Raw genomic sequence first — 14,421 nt, forward strand, 5'->3', positions numbered from 1 at the left:
AGGAGTTTCATGAATCCTTAAACATGTGCACCAAATCCTGACCTAGAGTTTCTTTTGTTCCTTTCTTCTTGTTCATTTCCTCTGTCTTCTGCTTCTTCTTCTTCGCAGCCTCCTCACCTCTCCTCGTTGTCCCTTCCTTGCTGCCCGTCATGGTTGGTCGCCCTGCTGGACTATTACCTCACCCCACCCCCCTTTGGCTTGAATTGGCCCGAGAAAATGCATCCTACCCTACCCCCGGGCTTTATAGCCTAGAAGGAGGTTTGATATGGAGATCGAGCACCCACCCCTATCCCACCAGCATTCAAAGGCATACATGTTAAAACCCTCGTGCCTTCATCTCGTCTACATCAAACATCAGTGAGGCTCTGGACACGACTGAGATGTCACTTGGCTGCACTGAGAGAGCCGATCCAACAGCGCATGCGACTCAGGGCAAAATTTCTTTACGTCACTAGACCAGGAAAAGGGAAGGCTAGGACAAGTCAGCGATGCGCCAATTCGGTTTCATTTGCTCATGTTGGAAAACTGATCTCATGGAAAAAGAATGCGATGAGGACGGAAAGCGTAAAAGAAATCAATCCGAGTCATCGTAGTCCGCAAGCCCCGAGAGAGCATTTCCTAGAAAGAAATCAACGAAGCGCGGAGCCAGTACAAAGACAGACCTCCTGCAGGCTCCGCTACCTTTTGCTTTTTTTCAACAGAGACCTCTCCTCCAGCTTTTCGATTTGCAGAAATCAATTTTGAGAGAATCCTACACCTGCAGTCAGCCATCTCGTAGCAACAATTGATTTTTTTCTTGTACGAGCTCTGCGCATTCGTCTCAGCTTGCTTCCTTTTCTGTTATCATAGAGCAATATCAGGTCTGGAATTGACAGACGGGTGCTTACTACCTGACCCATGATCTTTGCTAAATCAATCGAAGAATCTTTCTGCAGAAAAACATATTTTAAACGTTTTAAGTTGGCCAATCATTTCTCTTCTCACCTCAGCCTTCTGTTCTGCCTGTTCAATTCTGAATTCTCTCTGTGTTCTTCGCTCTTCCTCTATCTGATTTGGATCAGAAGGTTGAAATTGACAAGAACTTCTCGCACCCTTTGTCTTTCCCTTTCCCTGATTTCCCTCTCTTTTTCACCGAGAAAGCTTACTTCATCATCATCCAATGCTTTTGGAGGGCAGAATCTGATAAGCAGGTATCAAAACAGCACTGATTCGCTAGCAGTTACAATGGATTGACCTATTATCATGTATGATCTTTTCAAACTCTTCTTGTTTCTTCGCTTTGTTCTCTGAAAATTCACTGTTGATGTTGAGAAATCATGATGATATACAAAACCTGCTAGCAGGTCTCCCAGAGCACCCACCCGTCCTTCTCCCGGTCGCTGCTCTCTCTCTGGTTCTTTCAAACCTCGAGCCTATGTTTTCAATTCAGAACAGTGACAAAGTCTTCACCAACAAGCGTTGTACATGCTTCTCGATGTCATAGCTACTACTTGTTTCTCCTTCCTCGATGTTCTGATTGGGCCCTCGATCGAGGTAGTATCCGAGGCCATGACTTCCTTTCTTGAAAATGTAGCCTTCCTTTGAACCACCGAAGGAATCTGCAGCGTGAGAGGGCAAGGGACGTGGAGATTAAAGGAGAGAGGAATAAAGGGAGGGCGAGAATCAGATACTTTGCGTTGTAGAACAGAATCAAAGACCAGCCGGTAGAAAGTCATCCTGAACTTCGCCTCCTACTACCACAGCTTCTCCTTTGCTCACGAACCTGCGATGCATGAGTGTCACAGGCGGAGCATGACTCTTGAGAGACAGAAGAAGAATACTTGAGGGAATTCAGAGAAGGAGCTCCTTGCATCAGGGGCGCTCCTTCCATTCGGCGTCGAAGAGCCTCATTGCGCTCCTCTTCCGTCCAGTGACTCATTGTGTCAAGGCGAATGGAGTATGCGAGTAGCAGCAAGTAGGTCGGACGAGGCAAAGCCACGCGTGGGCAGCAGGACGAGACAGTAGTATGCGAGTCACAGGCACAGTCACGGGGCTGGCGCACACAGGAGGAGAGGGCTGAGCAGAGGGCTGATGAAGGCAGGGGGGCAGGGCAGAGGACGTGGGGATTTTTAGAGTTGATGAGACGGGGTCTAGGAATTCACTTTTGCCCTTCCATTCTCGGTGATTCGGCTCTGAGGCAGATCGGTGGGCCTATCATCAATCCTTGCGGAAATAGAAGCATTTCTGGCAGCCACAGTTTCGCTGTCGGTGATGCAGCATCCGGCGCTTCTGGCAAAGCTTGAGGAGCTGGAGGATAGCTGAGCTGCTCGAAGCGGGCAGGAGGGTCAAGCCCAGTCACGAGCTGGTTCCATGGTCACGTGTCCTGCTGCTGAGCCCAACAGATTTCAGTGACTGGCTCCCTTGATCGTCCTGACAGTGACAAGGATGGATCAGCCGGCTATGCATTCCTTGCAAGAAGAAGTGCTCGATCTGTGGCTTGACAGGGTAGCTCATCACTGCCTTCACTTACCTCTGAAGGAGTATATTGCGAAGAAGTTACAACAAGGTAACTCCTCGTGTCGTGAAATCTCTGTGAAGACTCGGCTCTTGTCTCACTTTGTCATTTTGGAAGTATCAGGGACGAGCAAGGACAAACCATATGAGAAGCTGATGCATTGGATTCAAAGTTCTACTTCCACGATTCTTGACAGCTCGAACCAGCATTGCCATGAAACGGGAACATTGGAACACAATACAAAGTAATCCATTCTCATGGACCAGCTGTGAACAACCAGATCTGATTTGTGTTTCATTTAGTGGTTCAACTCGTCTCGATAGGTGGCTTGAAAGAATCAGAAATTCAAGAAACTGCAACGATGCTAATCAAACGAAACCTAGGACTGGTAAGGATGCATTTGGAAATGTGTTTTGAGATCATTTGAAATACTCCAGAATCAAAGCTTGCACGCTGGCTCAAACGAGTCCAGGAAGCAAGATCATCATATGCGATTGAGAATCAGTCGAATTCAAAGGACAACAAGGCCAAAGATTCTTTGATGTACATTAGGAATGTGATTGATGGAAATGAGTATTGCGGTGAAATTATCGATGTTTTTATTACCTGCAATCTGAACGACTACCAAGGTTATTCTAAGGGGACATTGAGGGAATTTCAAGGATCAATAAGGTTTTCATATAGATGTTATTCGTGCTACGGTGAATAGTAATCAATTAGCAGGTCAGACCTATTCGAGTACCATGGTAATTTCAAGAATGGGAAAATGTATGGTGGAGCCAAGTATTTTTCAAAGAAAGGCTTTAGATTTACAGGTGGTTAAAGTACTGAAAGCATTGAACTTATTGAAATTCTAGGACATTTTAAAGATGGAAATCCTCATGGGGTAGGATTTCTGGATGATGACGATGGGACTCGATGGAAGGTGACGAGAAAGAATGCATAAGAACCATTTTTGAACTGTCAGCCAGGTCGAATATGATGGAAAAGTGTCTTTTGAAGAAGGAGCGACTCCTCTGAAAAAGGAAGAAGTCTCTCACAAGGTAAGCAACTATGTTATTAAAAGAGCTGGTTGTGTGATATCACATCAAATGGAGCTTCTGAGTATTTGCTCCAGCCGTATGTACCAGGGAAGGTCAATTGCCTAGCCTGCAAAAAAGTTATTTTGAATGCTTTGCCAACAAGGGAAGGTATTGTTGCTCATGTCTACGGTTTTAAATTTGACTTGAATGCCTAGCGCAAGATGAAGATTCTTATGCCCATATCAGAAATATATCTGCAAGGCTTGTGCTAGCACGGCCCCCCTTTGCTGATGTTCCATTATGGAACGCTGATGAAGTCCGAGGGAAGATAGTTGCAATAATGAGAGGCCCCAAACCTCCAGCAGAAATGGTGTCTTTCACCACAAAATTACATCATGCTCAACTAGCGGGTGCTGTTGCTGTGGTCTTTGTGGACAATCAAAATACCGACGTGTTCACTTCTATTCCGAGGTCACAGAAGTTGATTGCAAAAAGAAATTGACTGCTGCTTATAGAGTGGAAGAAGGACCAATCTCCTCTGGAGTGGTGCCAGGTGGAAATCCTCTCGTGCAAGTCAAGATCCCAGCAGTGATGATTTTGCAAGTGAGCTGGATTCCTGCGTCAATGGCATCTAACCGTTCGTGTTGCTCATGCAGAAAGATATCTCACTGCTTCAAGAAGGTGCCACTCACATAATTGCATTTCCACCCGTCCAGCCTGGAACAAATCTAGGCTACAGGGCAGGAATTGTAGGCTGTCCTCGCCAAGAAAGCAAATTCGGGATTTCTAAAAATGAGGCTGATGCGTTGATGAAAGAATTCTTTAACGCAAGGAAGCACGAGCGCCTGCAAGAACAATCTGTCAATCAACAATCACCTGTGCAAAATCCACTGCAAGATCCAGAAGCCTCAGATAACATATTGGTATTTTTCGATTAAAACTAACACATCATTTCTGAACGGGCACTCACTTCCTTAACCAGGCCGATTTGAACAGGAGAATCATGAGACGAGTGATTGGCAAGATCGAAGGTATTGCTGGACAACAGAACTGGGAGTGGATAAGATATCGAGCATCAGCTGTGATCGAACCTCTCATAAAGCAGAACGACCCTGAAACAGCCAGGCATTCAATCAATCCAAGAAGCGATGCCTCTCAGGCGGGAGAACAAACCACCACGGGTCCTTCAGACAAGCAAGTATCATCCTATCGGAGTCAAACCAACGGCGAAGCTCGAGAATCCGAAGTCAGATCCGAGCATGCCGTACAGCAAGACACTGGCAACGGGTATCATGTCCTTGTACGCTATGGTTTAACGTTCTCTGGACAATTGCAAAATGGACTCCCGCATGGCTTTTGTGAGATGAAGTTGCCAGATGGTACAGAAATTCATGGATTCTTTGTGGGGGGAGAGTTGACCGGACAAGGGAAGTATTACTTTACAGACGGGTAATCATTCCTATATGAATTTTTGGACATTTGACAATGTTCGGTACCTACAGGCAAGTTTATGAGGGCTCGTTTATATGCGGTTTGCCAACAGAAGGCTATCTTTACAATCACATCGAATCGAAAAAGTACCTCGTGCGTTATCAAGACAATATGCCGTTATGGGACGGCGCGAAACCAAGCACCAAAGAAGAGGTATCCAAGGCGTTTCTGGATGGGAAGGCTCAATGTGTTGGCCTCTGCATCGCCAAGGCGACTTCAACAAATGTTGATGCAATAATTCCTTGCAAGCTTGGTTTTGATTCATGGTCATCAGGGTGAGAAGCGGAAGCATGAAGCTTACAAACATTTGCGCAACATATCTGGAAGGCTTGTATGGGCAAGGCCGCAGTTTGCAGACATGCCTCTATGGAATGCAGACCAGGTAAACGAAGAATCATTTCTGTGCAGTCCATGATCTTCTCAAAGGTAGCTGGAAAGATTGTTGCGGTGAAGAGAGGTCCAAAACCTTTTGCTCCGCCTTGCAATTACAGCAGAAAACTTCACTTCTGTCAAAAAGCGGGAGCGATTGGCCTTATTGTCTTGGATTGGGATCCTTCAAACAAGTTCACGATGATTCCTAAACTTGAAGCAGGATTTCAGAATGATGACAGCTGCATTCCTTTGCAGATCGAGATCCCCTGCTGTATGGTGCTAAATCAAGCTGAACCATTGTTGCAAGAAGGAACCATGATCAAGATTTCATTCGCACCTGCAGATTATCAGTATCAACCCAAAGGGTGGAGAGTTGGCTTTGTTCATTGTCCGAAACAGGAATCTGGCAGTGGATTACCAACAAAACAGGCTGAAGAGTTGATGAACGAATTTCTAATAGCCAGGAAAGAGGAAAGGTCTTCTGAGATGAGGATGATTGAGAAGAAAACAAAGAATCAGAACAATTTCGAGCAAGAATTAGGAGGAAAGGAGTGGATGGACGGAAATGTGTTCTCAAGCTTGATTCCTGTCACAGAAGATGAAATGGATGGTACTCATTCAACGAGATACGAAATCACTAAGGAGATCATGTCAAAAATCACCTCTCCACAAAAAGCTGCACAAATAGCTTCCGACACTGATGAATATCTAAAGCGAATCGAGGCACAATTCCGAGGCTCCTACTCAAAATTGAATTCAAAAAATGTTCATGAGGTTCAGACTAATGCATCGATCGAAATGTGAAGCATTGACTTTGAAAGCAGGACACAGGAAACTCTCCAAAAGCGGACGATGGAATCTCGCCAAATCACCAGCCGGATGTTCAAATCATGGATGGGATAGGAGCTCAAGCGGAGATGGGTCACGGACTTAGATCGATTGTTGAGATAGAGCAGCCATCTCCTCAAGAAAACTCTTGCAAGCGCGATGTCGGTGTACAGTGTGAAGCACAACAGAACAATTTCTGGGATAGTATCTTGTTTCAAAGCATATGGTAAGATTCGACCTTGCTTTCAATATTCGCCGTAATGTTACGTCCAGGTCACCTGCAAAACGAGGATAATGCCAAGTCCCGTACGTTGAGGAATAGAATAAATTTCTTGAAATTCCATACTGACCAAACTAAAGTAAATATATCCCAAAGCACAAGCCAAAACATTGAAAAGCATCGGAAGGGACTGGGGAAGGTTTTTAGGGAGGGTGTAAATTCCTTCAGGACAGTAGTAGAATTTTTCCTTGAGGTCCTTCGAAGGTCGCCCTTGTCACACCTGAGGTCCAGCTGCATGGTCATCGCCAGCACAGTGAAAAGTTTCTTCACCTTCTTCCGGTCACAACTTGAAATATCCGAGGTCGAGTAGAACAGCTTTAAACAGATTAGAACAAATCAGAACAGATCATTCGAGGTAAGAGAAGTGTGTCACTGAAAACAGAGATCTCGAGAGAGTTCCGAAACAAGTCTCGCTGCTTAAAGAGAAGAAGAGAGTTCCGAGTGCGGCCCAGGCAACAGGAATGAGTGCGGAGGCTAAGGCAACAGGAATGAGTGCGGAGGCTAAGGCAACAATACCTCTCTTGAGAGACCTTCAACTTCTTGTGCAACTCGAAACACTTGTCAAGCTCGGAATCCTCGACGCCAGTGCCGTCAGCAGGGACAGACACACAATGATCACATACATCTGTCCGTCATGAATTCTCTGCACCAACTGAGTGATTGAGTTCTCACAAACATGCATGAGTCAATTCTTTGTCTTCGTTACTTCTCAGCAAACGGGTTTTTAATTAAAAGCGCATCCAAAATTCCCTCTATCCCAGGGATAATAAGCGATGACCTTTTTTTTTCAGCTAGAGAGTTTTGATGCCCAAGTAGTAAAAACGATCGGACAGGATCGGATGGTTAACAGTGCAGTGGTGGAGTTACAAAGAGAGGACGGGATGAGGACGAGATTAAGATAGGAGGAGAAAGAGAAGCAATGAAGCTTGTAGCGAGGGCGATAAAGAAAATGACCATCACTTCGTTTTATTGTCTCAAAGTCGAATGTTTCAGTTAAAATCGATGGAGCTTGTCGCATTGTGGTGAGAGGGCTCCTTACATTGAATCAATGGAGGCTTCCGTCAACACCTCATACGTTGACACCATTACGATGGCACAACTAAAATCAATCAAGGTGATAAAATTGATACTGCTTTCCCGGAATGCTTACAACCCATCAGGACAAAGAGCTTCTGGGAAACAAGGTGGATGACCTGCACAAAGAATTTGCTTTGTTTCGAACCGAAGTCAGGTGCATTTAGGAGAGGCTTGAGCGGAACTGTTGTAATTCGCTCTCGGTGTCAGGGACAAGCTCTTCAACAAGCAGAGAGAATCACATACTACAACGTTTCACATATCAGGTTTCGGGGTTGATCGCAAGAAGAGGTTTTTCTTTCGGAAATTCTTCGACGATCTGATGAGCTGGTCATCTCTTAGGATCGATTCGTGCAACGTCAAACTCACTCCAGGAGCTGAGGCTAACGAATGTGCTGCTTCCTCAAGACGAAAAATGGTTCCGCGACTCACGCTTCCTGCGATTACAGAACATGCTGTCGACGTGTCCTGGTTTTCAAACACGTAATGTTGAATCTATGCTCACAACCATATGCAGGTCAACGCTTGTCCAAGGACGATCGCTCTCACACCGATCTACGTGAACCATGATATGTTTCTATCGTGAGTTAAAAGCAGTGCAGAACAATCCAGCGAAGAGATGTCGGTGAGAAAGATCCGTTGAAACCACGAGGGTCGCAATCCGAAAGGAATGTGTACATCTCGATGGTACGTGTAGAGTTTGGTTTTGTTCGCCTGAACTACGACAGAACCATCAAGGTGGAATCAGGGGCCCTCCCTTCTCAAACTCTGAGACTCACAGGAGCTCGAGAAATCTTGTCGGCAAAGAATGGGATGTGTCTATGATTCACCTTGGAATATTTGAAAATGAACACAAGATTGACTTACAGCGTAATGAAAAAATCAGCCAGCAAGACGTTGGAGCGTTATCATCCAACCTGGCAAGCGAAATTGAACTCTAAGTGTCATAGCGTTAAGTTACTCTCAGGTTGACCAGAAACCGGATGAAGAGAACGAGAAACATATATTTGTCGATCACTTCAGACAGCCGGTCATACCCTTCACTCTTGGTAACTTTCGACAGTCATCTTACTTTGAAGTGTAGGAAATTTTCGTTTCAGTTCGATCGAATACTCAATTTTCGCCTCCTGAAATGAATTCAGAAAGGTTTAGTCCTGTACAAGGCAATCAGCCTGATCGTTGTACTCATAGCATTCGCGGGGCAATGGAAGCTGATGACTTGTTCTTGCAGTATCTGAGCCTTATCATGAATCGGTCGAGACATCAAACAAGCAGCTTTCAGCAATGGAAGTGATTGATAGTGATAATTAAGTGACCTTGTCAAAGTTTCTAACTCGACTTGTAGGATTTTTTAGTTCACAGAATTCTGCGGCAATGTCAAGAGAGCCATGGCCTGAGCTCATTGGTGGCGGGAAGTCCCCCGGTGCACTATCAAAGCAGAAAATACGTTTTCCCAAGACCGCAGTCATGCACAAGACGTCGAGTGTGCAGGGAAATGCATCTTCAAAGTCAGAAAGCAGCGGGTGTGTCATGTGCTGCCTTGACATGTGCATTTGAGTTACTTGCAGGGTTGACAAGATCCGTGAAGAAAGGCTTCAAAAGGCTCCGCTCACGATAAGCAAGGACAGGCTTGCAGATCAATTGAAGTAGACAATGCCACAGTGTGAAAGGGAATGATAATGTGACATGTATGCAGAATCTCTCAATTTGAGGGCCTCATGAGGCAACGTTCGCATATCCCTCCGCGTTATCAGAGCAAAATCGATCGAGAGCTGGTGCGTTCATGACATTATTGTTGCCCATAGCACCTTTTCAACTTTTCCATGCAGGTCAGCCCGTTTGAAGATTTACTTGAACAGCGTTTATTGGAAATTGAGTCCTTTCTTCGAGTGTAATACCTAGGTTGAAGGTGGTCATAGAATTTTCTTTAGTAAGTTGTATAATCTGTATCGGAGGAGGAGGGATTCAGGGTTGAGAACATGAAAGCATTGTACGAGTGTGTCTACCCCTTAGCAGACTCACACGATCACTCGTTCATGTACCTGTACAAAAGCAAGGCCGCCGGACTCAAAAGCAAGGCCGCCGGACTCAAAAGCAAGGCCGCCGGAGGCTCAAAAGCAAGGCCGCCGGAGGCTCAAAAGCAAGGCCGCCGGAGGCTCAAAAGCAAGGCCGCCGGACTCAGAAGCAAGGCCGCCAAAGGCTCAAAAGCAAGGCCGCCAAAGGCTCAAAAACAAGGCCGCCGGAGCTCAAAAGCAAGGCCGCCGGACTCTGGCAAAAGCAAGGCCGCCGGACTCAGAAGCAAGGCCGCCGGAGGCTCAAAAGCAAGGCCGCCGGAGGCTCAAAAGCAAGGCCGCCGGAGGCTCAAAAGCAAGGCCGCCGGAGCTCAAAAGCAAGGCCGCCGGACTCAAAAGCATGCAGTCCCCCCCCGCAGTTTGAGGGGATCCTTGCGAGCTAGGGTGCTGAACAGGATATTTTTCTGTGCAGAAACGGTTGTTTGATCATGTGGTATCTATCCAAAGAGGAGAGGAAACAGATTGCTCGTGTCCGAGTTTCCCACTCAGTCCTATACAAGGACACGTCAACTCCAGCACTTTCGTTAGGAGAGCTGCATAGCGCCATGGCTGCAGGCTTCATTCCGAAGGAAGGAGACGGTGACTGATGTCGTCTGCTCGTGCTATCTCAGGTCTGTAAGGTGCTTTCCGCATGATGGCCTTGTCGACTCCATCTAGGGTTTAGGGTTTAGGGGCCGGCCTTAGTAAGAGCAGGGAAAAGCAGATTGCAATCTCTTGCAGCCGCAGAGGTACAACCGCTTGCTGGCATGCTCGTGCAGGCCGGGTCCTGGGCAGAGAGGTCGCAAGGGGCCGAGCCCGAAGACGTATGTCGCTGAAAGATTGCCAAGCAAAGGAGGGCACTTCGCGAGACAGATCATGCGGGGCGCAGCAGCTTCAGAGTGCAGATCAAGTCGAGGTCAAGCATGAGCACAGGCCGCTTCTCGAGGAAGGAGATGGAAGCGCTGTGCGGAGGAGGTAACACATCGATCACGAGAGTCAAGCGAGCCATGTTGGAGTTAGCAAGAAGGATAGGCGTGACGCCGGTCAGCGTCGAGGTCGAGGAAGATCGAGACACGCTCAGCTGGGACGGAAGCTCGATAGCTCTCTCCCTGGCGACCAAGGCAGAGGCTCGACGCCTGATGGACGACATGCCCTTCTACTTGGAAGGGATCCTGGAAGTCAAGCTGGAGGCAGTGGGGTTCAAGCTCAACCCTCAGCATGAGGAAGAGAGGAGCCCGAGCAGCGAGGAGCAAGCCCAAGAGCCCCAAGGGCAGCAGCAAGGCGCTGGATGGCTGGAGCTCAGCGACATCGACAGGATCACCATGGAAGCAGCGTCACCGTCAGGGCCAGTCGATCAACAGGTCTTGCTCGACCTCTCGACGATGCTCTTGGAGACATCAGAGGAGGAGCTGCTAGCTGGCAAGCCGATCTCCCTGGAGCTAGACAAGAGTGTTGGCAAGCTGCATGAAACCTTCTGCTCGCCGGGCAACGTGGAGTTCATGACGCTCGGAGCTTGGGCAGCCACGCCGACGCTGGGAACGAAGCGAAACATGTTGAAAGAAAAGCTCAGAGCGTACCTCGGCGAGCAGCGCTGCCAGGACACGGGTGCAAGGGGACAAGGCAGCGAGGAGGGGCAGCGCCTTCTCTCCAAGGGCAGCAGCGACTGATGCGCTCGAGCAGGAGGCTGAGAGCGATGACATCGAGAGTCGATCTGTAAGCCTCTTGTTTCTTGCGATCAGTAAATTTGCTGAGCACCATGGGTTGAGCTGCACGGGCAAGGTCGACAAGCAAGACCGACTGCGGCTGATGATGAGGGAGGAAGTCGACATGGAGGCTGAGGAGGGCGAGGGCGTGGAGGAGGAGGCCGGTGCAGGCCTCTCGCTTGCTTGAAGCTCGAGTCAAGTCTTAGAGGTGGACAAGAGGCGGAGGGTTTAGGGTTTAGGGTTTAGGAGCGCCGGTTATTTCAGGCAGCGCCGGTTATTTCAGGCAGCGCCGGTTATTTCAGGCAGCGCCGGTTATTTCAGGCAGCGCCGGTTATTTCAGGCAGCGCCGGTTATTTCAGGCAGCGCCGGTTATTTCAGGCAGCGCCGGTTATTTCAGGCAGCGCCGGTTATTTCAGGCAGCGCCGGTTATTTCAGGCAGCGCCGGTTATTTCAGGCAGCGCCGGTTATTTCAGGCAGCGCCGGTTATTTCAGGCAGCGCCGGTTATTTCAGGCAGCGCCGGTTATTTCAGGCAGCGCCGGTTATTTCAGGCAGCGTCTCCTTGAGGTCCACAGCATGTGTTGCACTTCGAGCAGCTGGATGACTATCTTGGTCATGGCTCTGTCAATCATATCCTCGTCCATGAGCAAGTTCCGGAAATTTGTGGTCCATTCCCGCTCCATAATACTGCCTCTCACTCCTGCAATGAACGTGGCTTGTATGACCTCTGTGTTGTCGCTCCTGCTTGTCATCTCTGCCCGCAGTGCTGCATATTTCTGTTCTTTCTCCTGAAACTTTGCTTTCAGGTTTGCCAGACTGCTTCCCTCGCCCGTGAGCTCTGAAGTTCTCGCTATCTCCACCAGCACAATGCGATTGCTCCCTCTGAAGTAGCAGAGCCCATCTGGTATGAGATCCAGTCATCGCTTCTTGTAGAAGCTCACGTCGTGCCTGAGGAGACACGACTAACAGAGAACAAGCATGAAGGATATAAGATGGTTGGAAGATGACTGGGTAAAGATCAACGAGGAAGGATCAAAAGGGAAGCCTCAAAAAGCAAGCAACCAGGATCAGCATGGCAGGGAAGGGGCAAGGACACAGAAGACAGATGGAAGACGAAAGGGCAACGGTCAACGAGGACAGACCGAAGGGGAAGCCTCACAGGCGAAAAAACAACCAACATGGCAAGGAAGGGGCTAGGACACAGGAGACAGATGGATGACGACAGGGGAAAGGGCAACGAGGACAGACCGATGGGGAAGCTTCACAAGCGGCAGGCAGGGAAGGGACATGGCCTTAGCGCAAAAAATAGAAAGGTGGACGGTTACACTGAAACCGTCAACCCGGGCCCGGAGGAGATACGGCACCGGCGGCTCGGAACGGAGGACTATGGAAACAACAGAAACAGCGGAACAGCGATAGAACTCTGGATGCCACAACGGGCCATCCAAGAAGGGCCGCTCTGCCAAGCGTGAGAACCCATTTAGACTAGACTAGACCGGGAAGGTACCCGATGCGACTATTCTAGCATTCTAATAAAATCGACTACTACTACTACTAGGGTTTAGGGTTTAGGGTTTAGGGTTTAGGGTTTAGGGTTTAGGGTTTAGGGTTTAGGGTTTAGGGTTTAGGGTTTAGGGTTTAGGGTTTAGGGTTTAGGGTTCTAAGCGCAGTGGAAGGTAGCTAAGCGCAAGTGGAAGGTAGCTAAGCGCAAGAACAGCGCTTTCGCACCAAATGAAGAGAAGCCATTGAAAACTGATCTCCTCTTCATTGCTTTGAATAAATTCCTGGAGGCAACGGCGCTCTCCCTCGTAGGAATGCTGGGAGATAGAAACGAATTGAAATTTGTTTTGAGCAGTGAGCTACAGATGAAAGACGCTCGAATGGAAGATGTACCCGCGGCTGGGAGCATGGCGGCAGAATCGGAAGAGATGTCGCTTGACTCCTTCCCAGCAGCGCAAGCCTAATGGAAGCAGGAGGAGGAGGAGGAGTTGAGGGCAGGTGGGACAGTGGGCACCAGGGCGTGGTGGAATCAAGCAGAAAGAGACAAGAAGGTGAGAAAAAGAATGACAAAGAAAATCCAAAAAACAGAAAAATACAAACATTCGACTTGATAGGGGAGATCCCCTGGAGTCTACGGGAAAACAATAGAGAGTACGGAGCAGCGGCGCTGCTCAACTCAGGAGAAGATGGATTTCTCTCTGAGGACGTTATGGAGGCATTAATCGTTGAGGTAAACCGAAATTTAGAACCAGCGGAAGACAGATTTCAAATAGCATGGCTCCAAGGCACGAGGTATGCCAGCGAGCAAACTAGAAACCAATTTGGGCTGCAGAGAGGGACCATTGTTCTCCCGAGAATAGTAGCGGGTTTGAGAGATCAGGAGGGAAGGGCAAGGAGAGCAAAGCGACTGTTAGCCGGAGCAGATCAACCATTATTATTCCCATGCGTAGAAAACGGCAATCATTGGATCCTAATCGTGGCAGATGTCAACACAAAAAGAATACACATCGTCGACTCGCTCAACACGGCCGGGGAGAGAGACCTGGGGACAGTCAGAAGTCAAAGGGATGCACAGTTTCAATTGGGGGGCGCACAGCGAATGGACCTAGCATCACTCGTGGCGACGATCATCACCGAGGCAATTAGCGACCAACAAGAACAAGACGACAAGGCATGGAGGGCATGTGTGTCAACGGGACTGCAACAAACGGACGGCTACAACTGCGGAATTTTTGTACTACTGCATCTGCTACTGATCGCAAAGACACGAAAGCAGACGCAACAACACGATATCTTCAACATAGGTAGGCAACAAGGCGTCCCGCCACACCAACAATGGCTCGTGAGAACAAGGCACCTGCTGCTGGATGGGCTCTGGGGAGGGGGTCTAGAACAAGTGCACATGCGAGAAACGATCCAATGCATCTGCAGAGCGTTACAACACGCGCAAGAAACAGGCAACAAGGAATGGCAAGCAGCGAAGCTCACCATGGAACGTAGACCTAACCAGATGGAAAGGCGAGAGAATGGCCAAAAACGCGCAGGCGAGCTTCAGATGACCCAGGTAGCCGAAGATGCATGGCTAGAGGAGAGATGGAAAGACGGAGC

General features: G+C 48.3%; 5 protein-coding genes across 5 annotated transcripts; 4 read left to right on the forward strand and 1 right to left on the reverse strand.

The window, feature by feature from the left end:
* Positions 1–751: 751 nt before the first annotated feature.
* On the reverse strand, positions 752–1,918 carry GUITHDRAFT_147556 (hypothetical protein; the record flags this gene model as incomplete). Its single annotated transcript, XM_005820910.1, has 9 exons — positions 752–757; positions 891–929; positions 985–1,047; positions 1,146–1,179; positions 1,235–1,286; positions 1,334–1,412; positions 1,465–1,598; positions 1,698–1,762; positions 1,821–1,918. The coding sequence occupies 9 exons, from the start codon at positions 1,916–1,918 to the stop codon at positions 752–754; spliced, it is 570 nt and encodes a 189-aa protein (XP_005820967.1).
* A 1,965-nt stretch (positions 1,919–3,883) lies between these two features.
* On the forward strand, positions 3,884–6,437 carry GUITHDRAFT_119849 (hypothetical protein; the record flags this gene model as incomplete). Its single annotated transcript, XM_005820911.1, has 8 exons — positions 3,884–3,987; positions 4,032–4,119; positions 4,173–4,439; positions 4,499–4,965; positions 5,019–5,282; positions 5,335–5,389; positions 5,434–6,153; positions 6,204–6,437. 8 exons carry the CDS (start codon positions 3,884–3,886, stop codon positions 6,435–6,437), a joined length of 2,199 nt encoding a protein of 732 aa, XP_005820968.1.
* A 2,498-nt stretch (positions 6,438–8,935) lies between these two features.
* Positions 8,936–9,456, forward strand: GUITHDRAFT_147558 (hypothetical protein; the record flags this gene model as incomplete). Its single annotated transcript, XM_005820912.1, has 4 exons — positions 8,936–9,084; positions 9,130–9,207; positions 9,258–9,336; positions 9,391–9,456. The coding sequence occupies 4 exons, from the start codon at positions 8,936–8,938 to the stop codon at positions 9,454–9,456; spliced, it is 372 nt and encodes a 123-aa protein (XP_005820969.1).
* A 1,079-nt stretch (positions 9,457–10,535) lies between these two features.
* GUITHDRAFT_119851 (hypothetical protein) lies at positions 10,536–11,502 on the forward strand (the record flags this gene model as incomplete). Its single annotated transcript, XM_005820913.1, has 2 exons — positions 10,536–11,217; positions 11,273–11,502. The coding sequence occupies 2 exons, from the start codon at positions 10,536–10,538 to the stop codon at positions 11,500–11,502; spliced, it is 912 nt and encodes a 303-aa protein (XP_005820970.1).
* A 2,528-nt stretch (positions 11,503–14,030) lies between these two features.
* GUITHDRAFT_155882 (hypothetical protein) lies at positions 14,031–14,421 on the forward strand (the record flags this gene model as incomplete). The annotated part of the gene is made up of 2 exons (XM_005820914.1): positions 14,031–14,238; positions 14,302–14,421. Coding segments are annotated over 2 exons (188 nt in total), but the record flags the coding sequence as incomplete, so codon positions are not given.

Source organism: Guillardia theta (genome assembly GCF_000315625.1).
Source record: "Guillardia theta CCMP2712 unplaced genomic scaffold GUITHscaffold_160, whole genome shotgun sequence".
Taxonomy (NCBI): Eukaryota; class Cryptophyceae; order Pyrenomonadales; family Geminigeraceae; genus Guillardia; species Guillardia theta.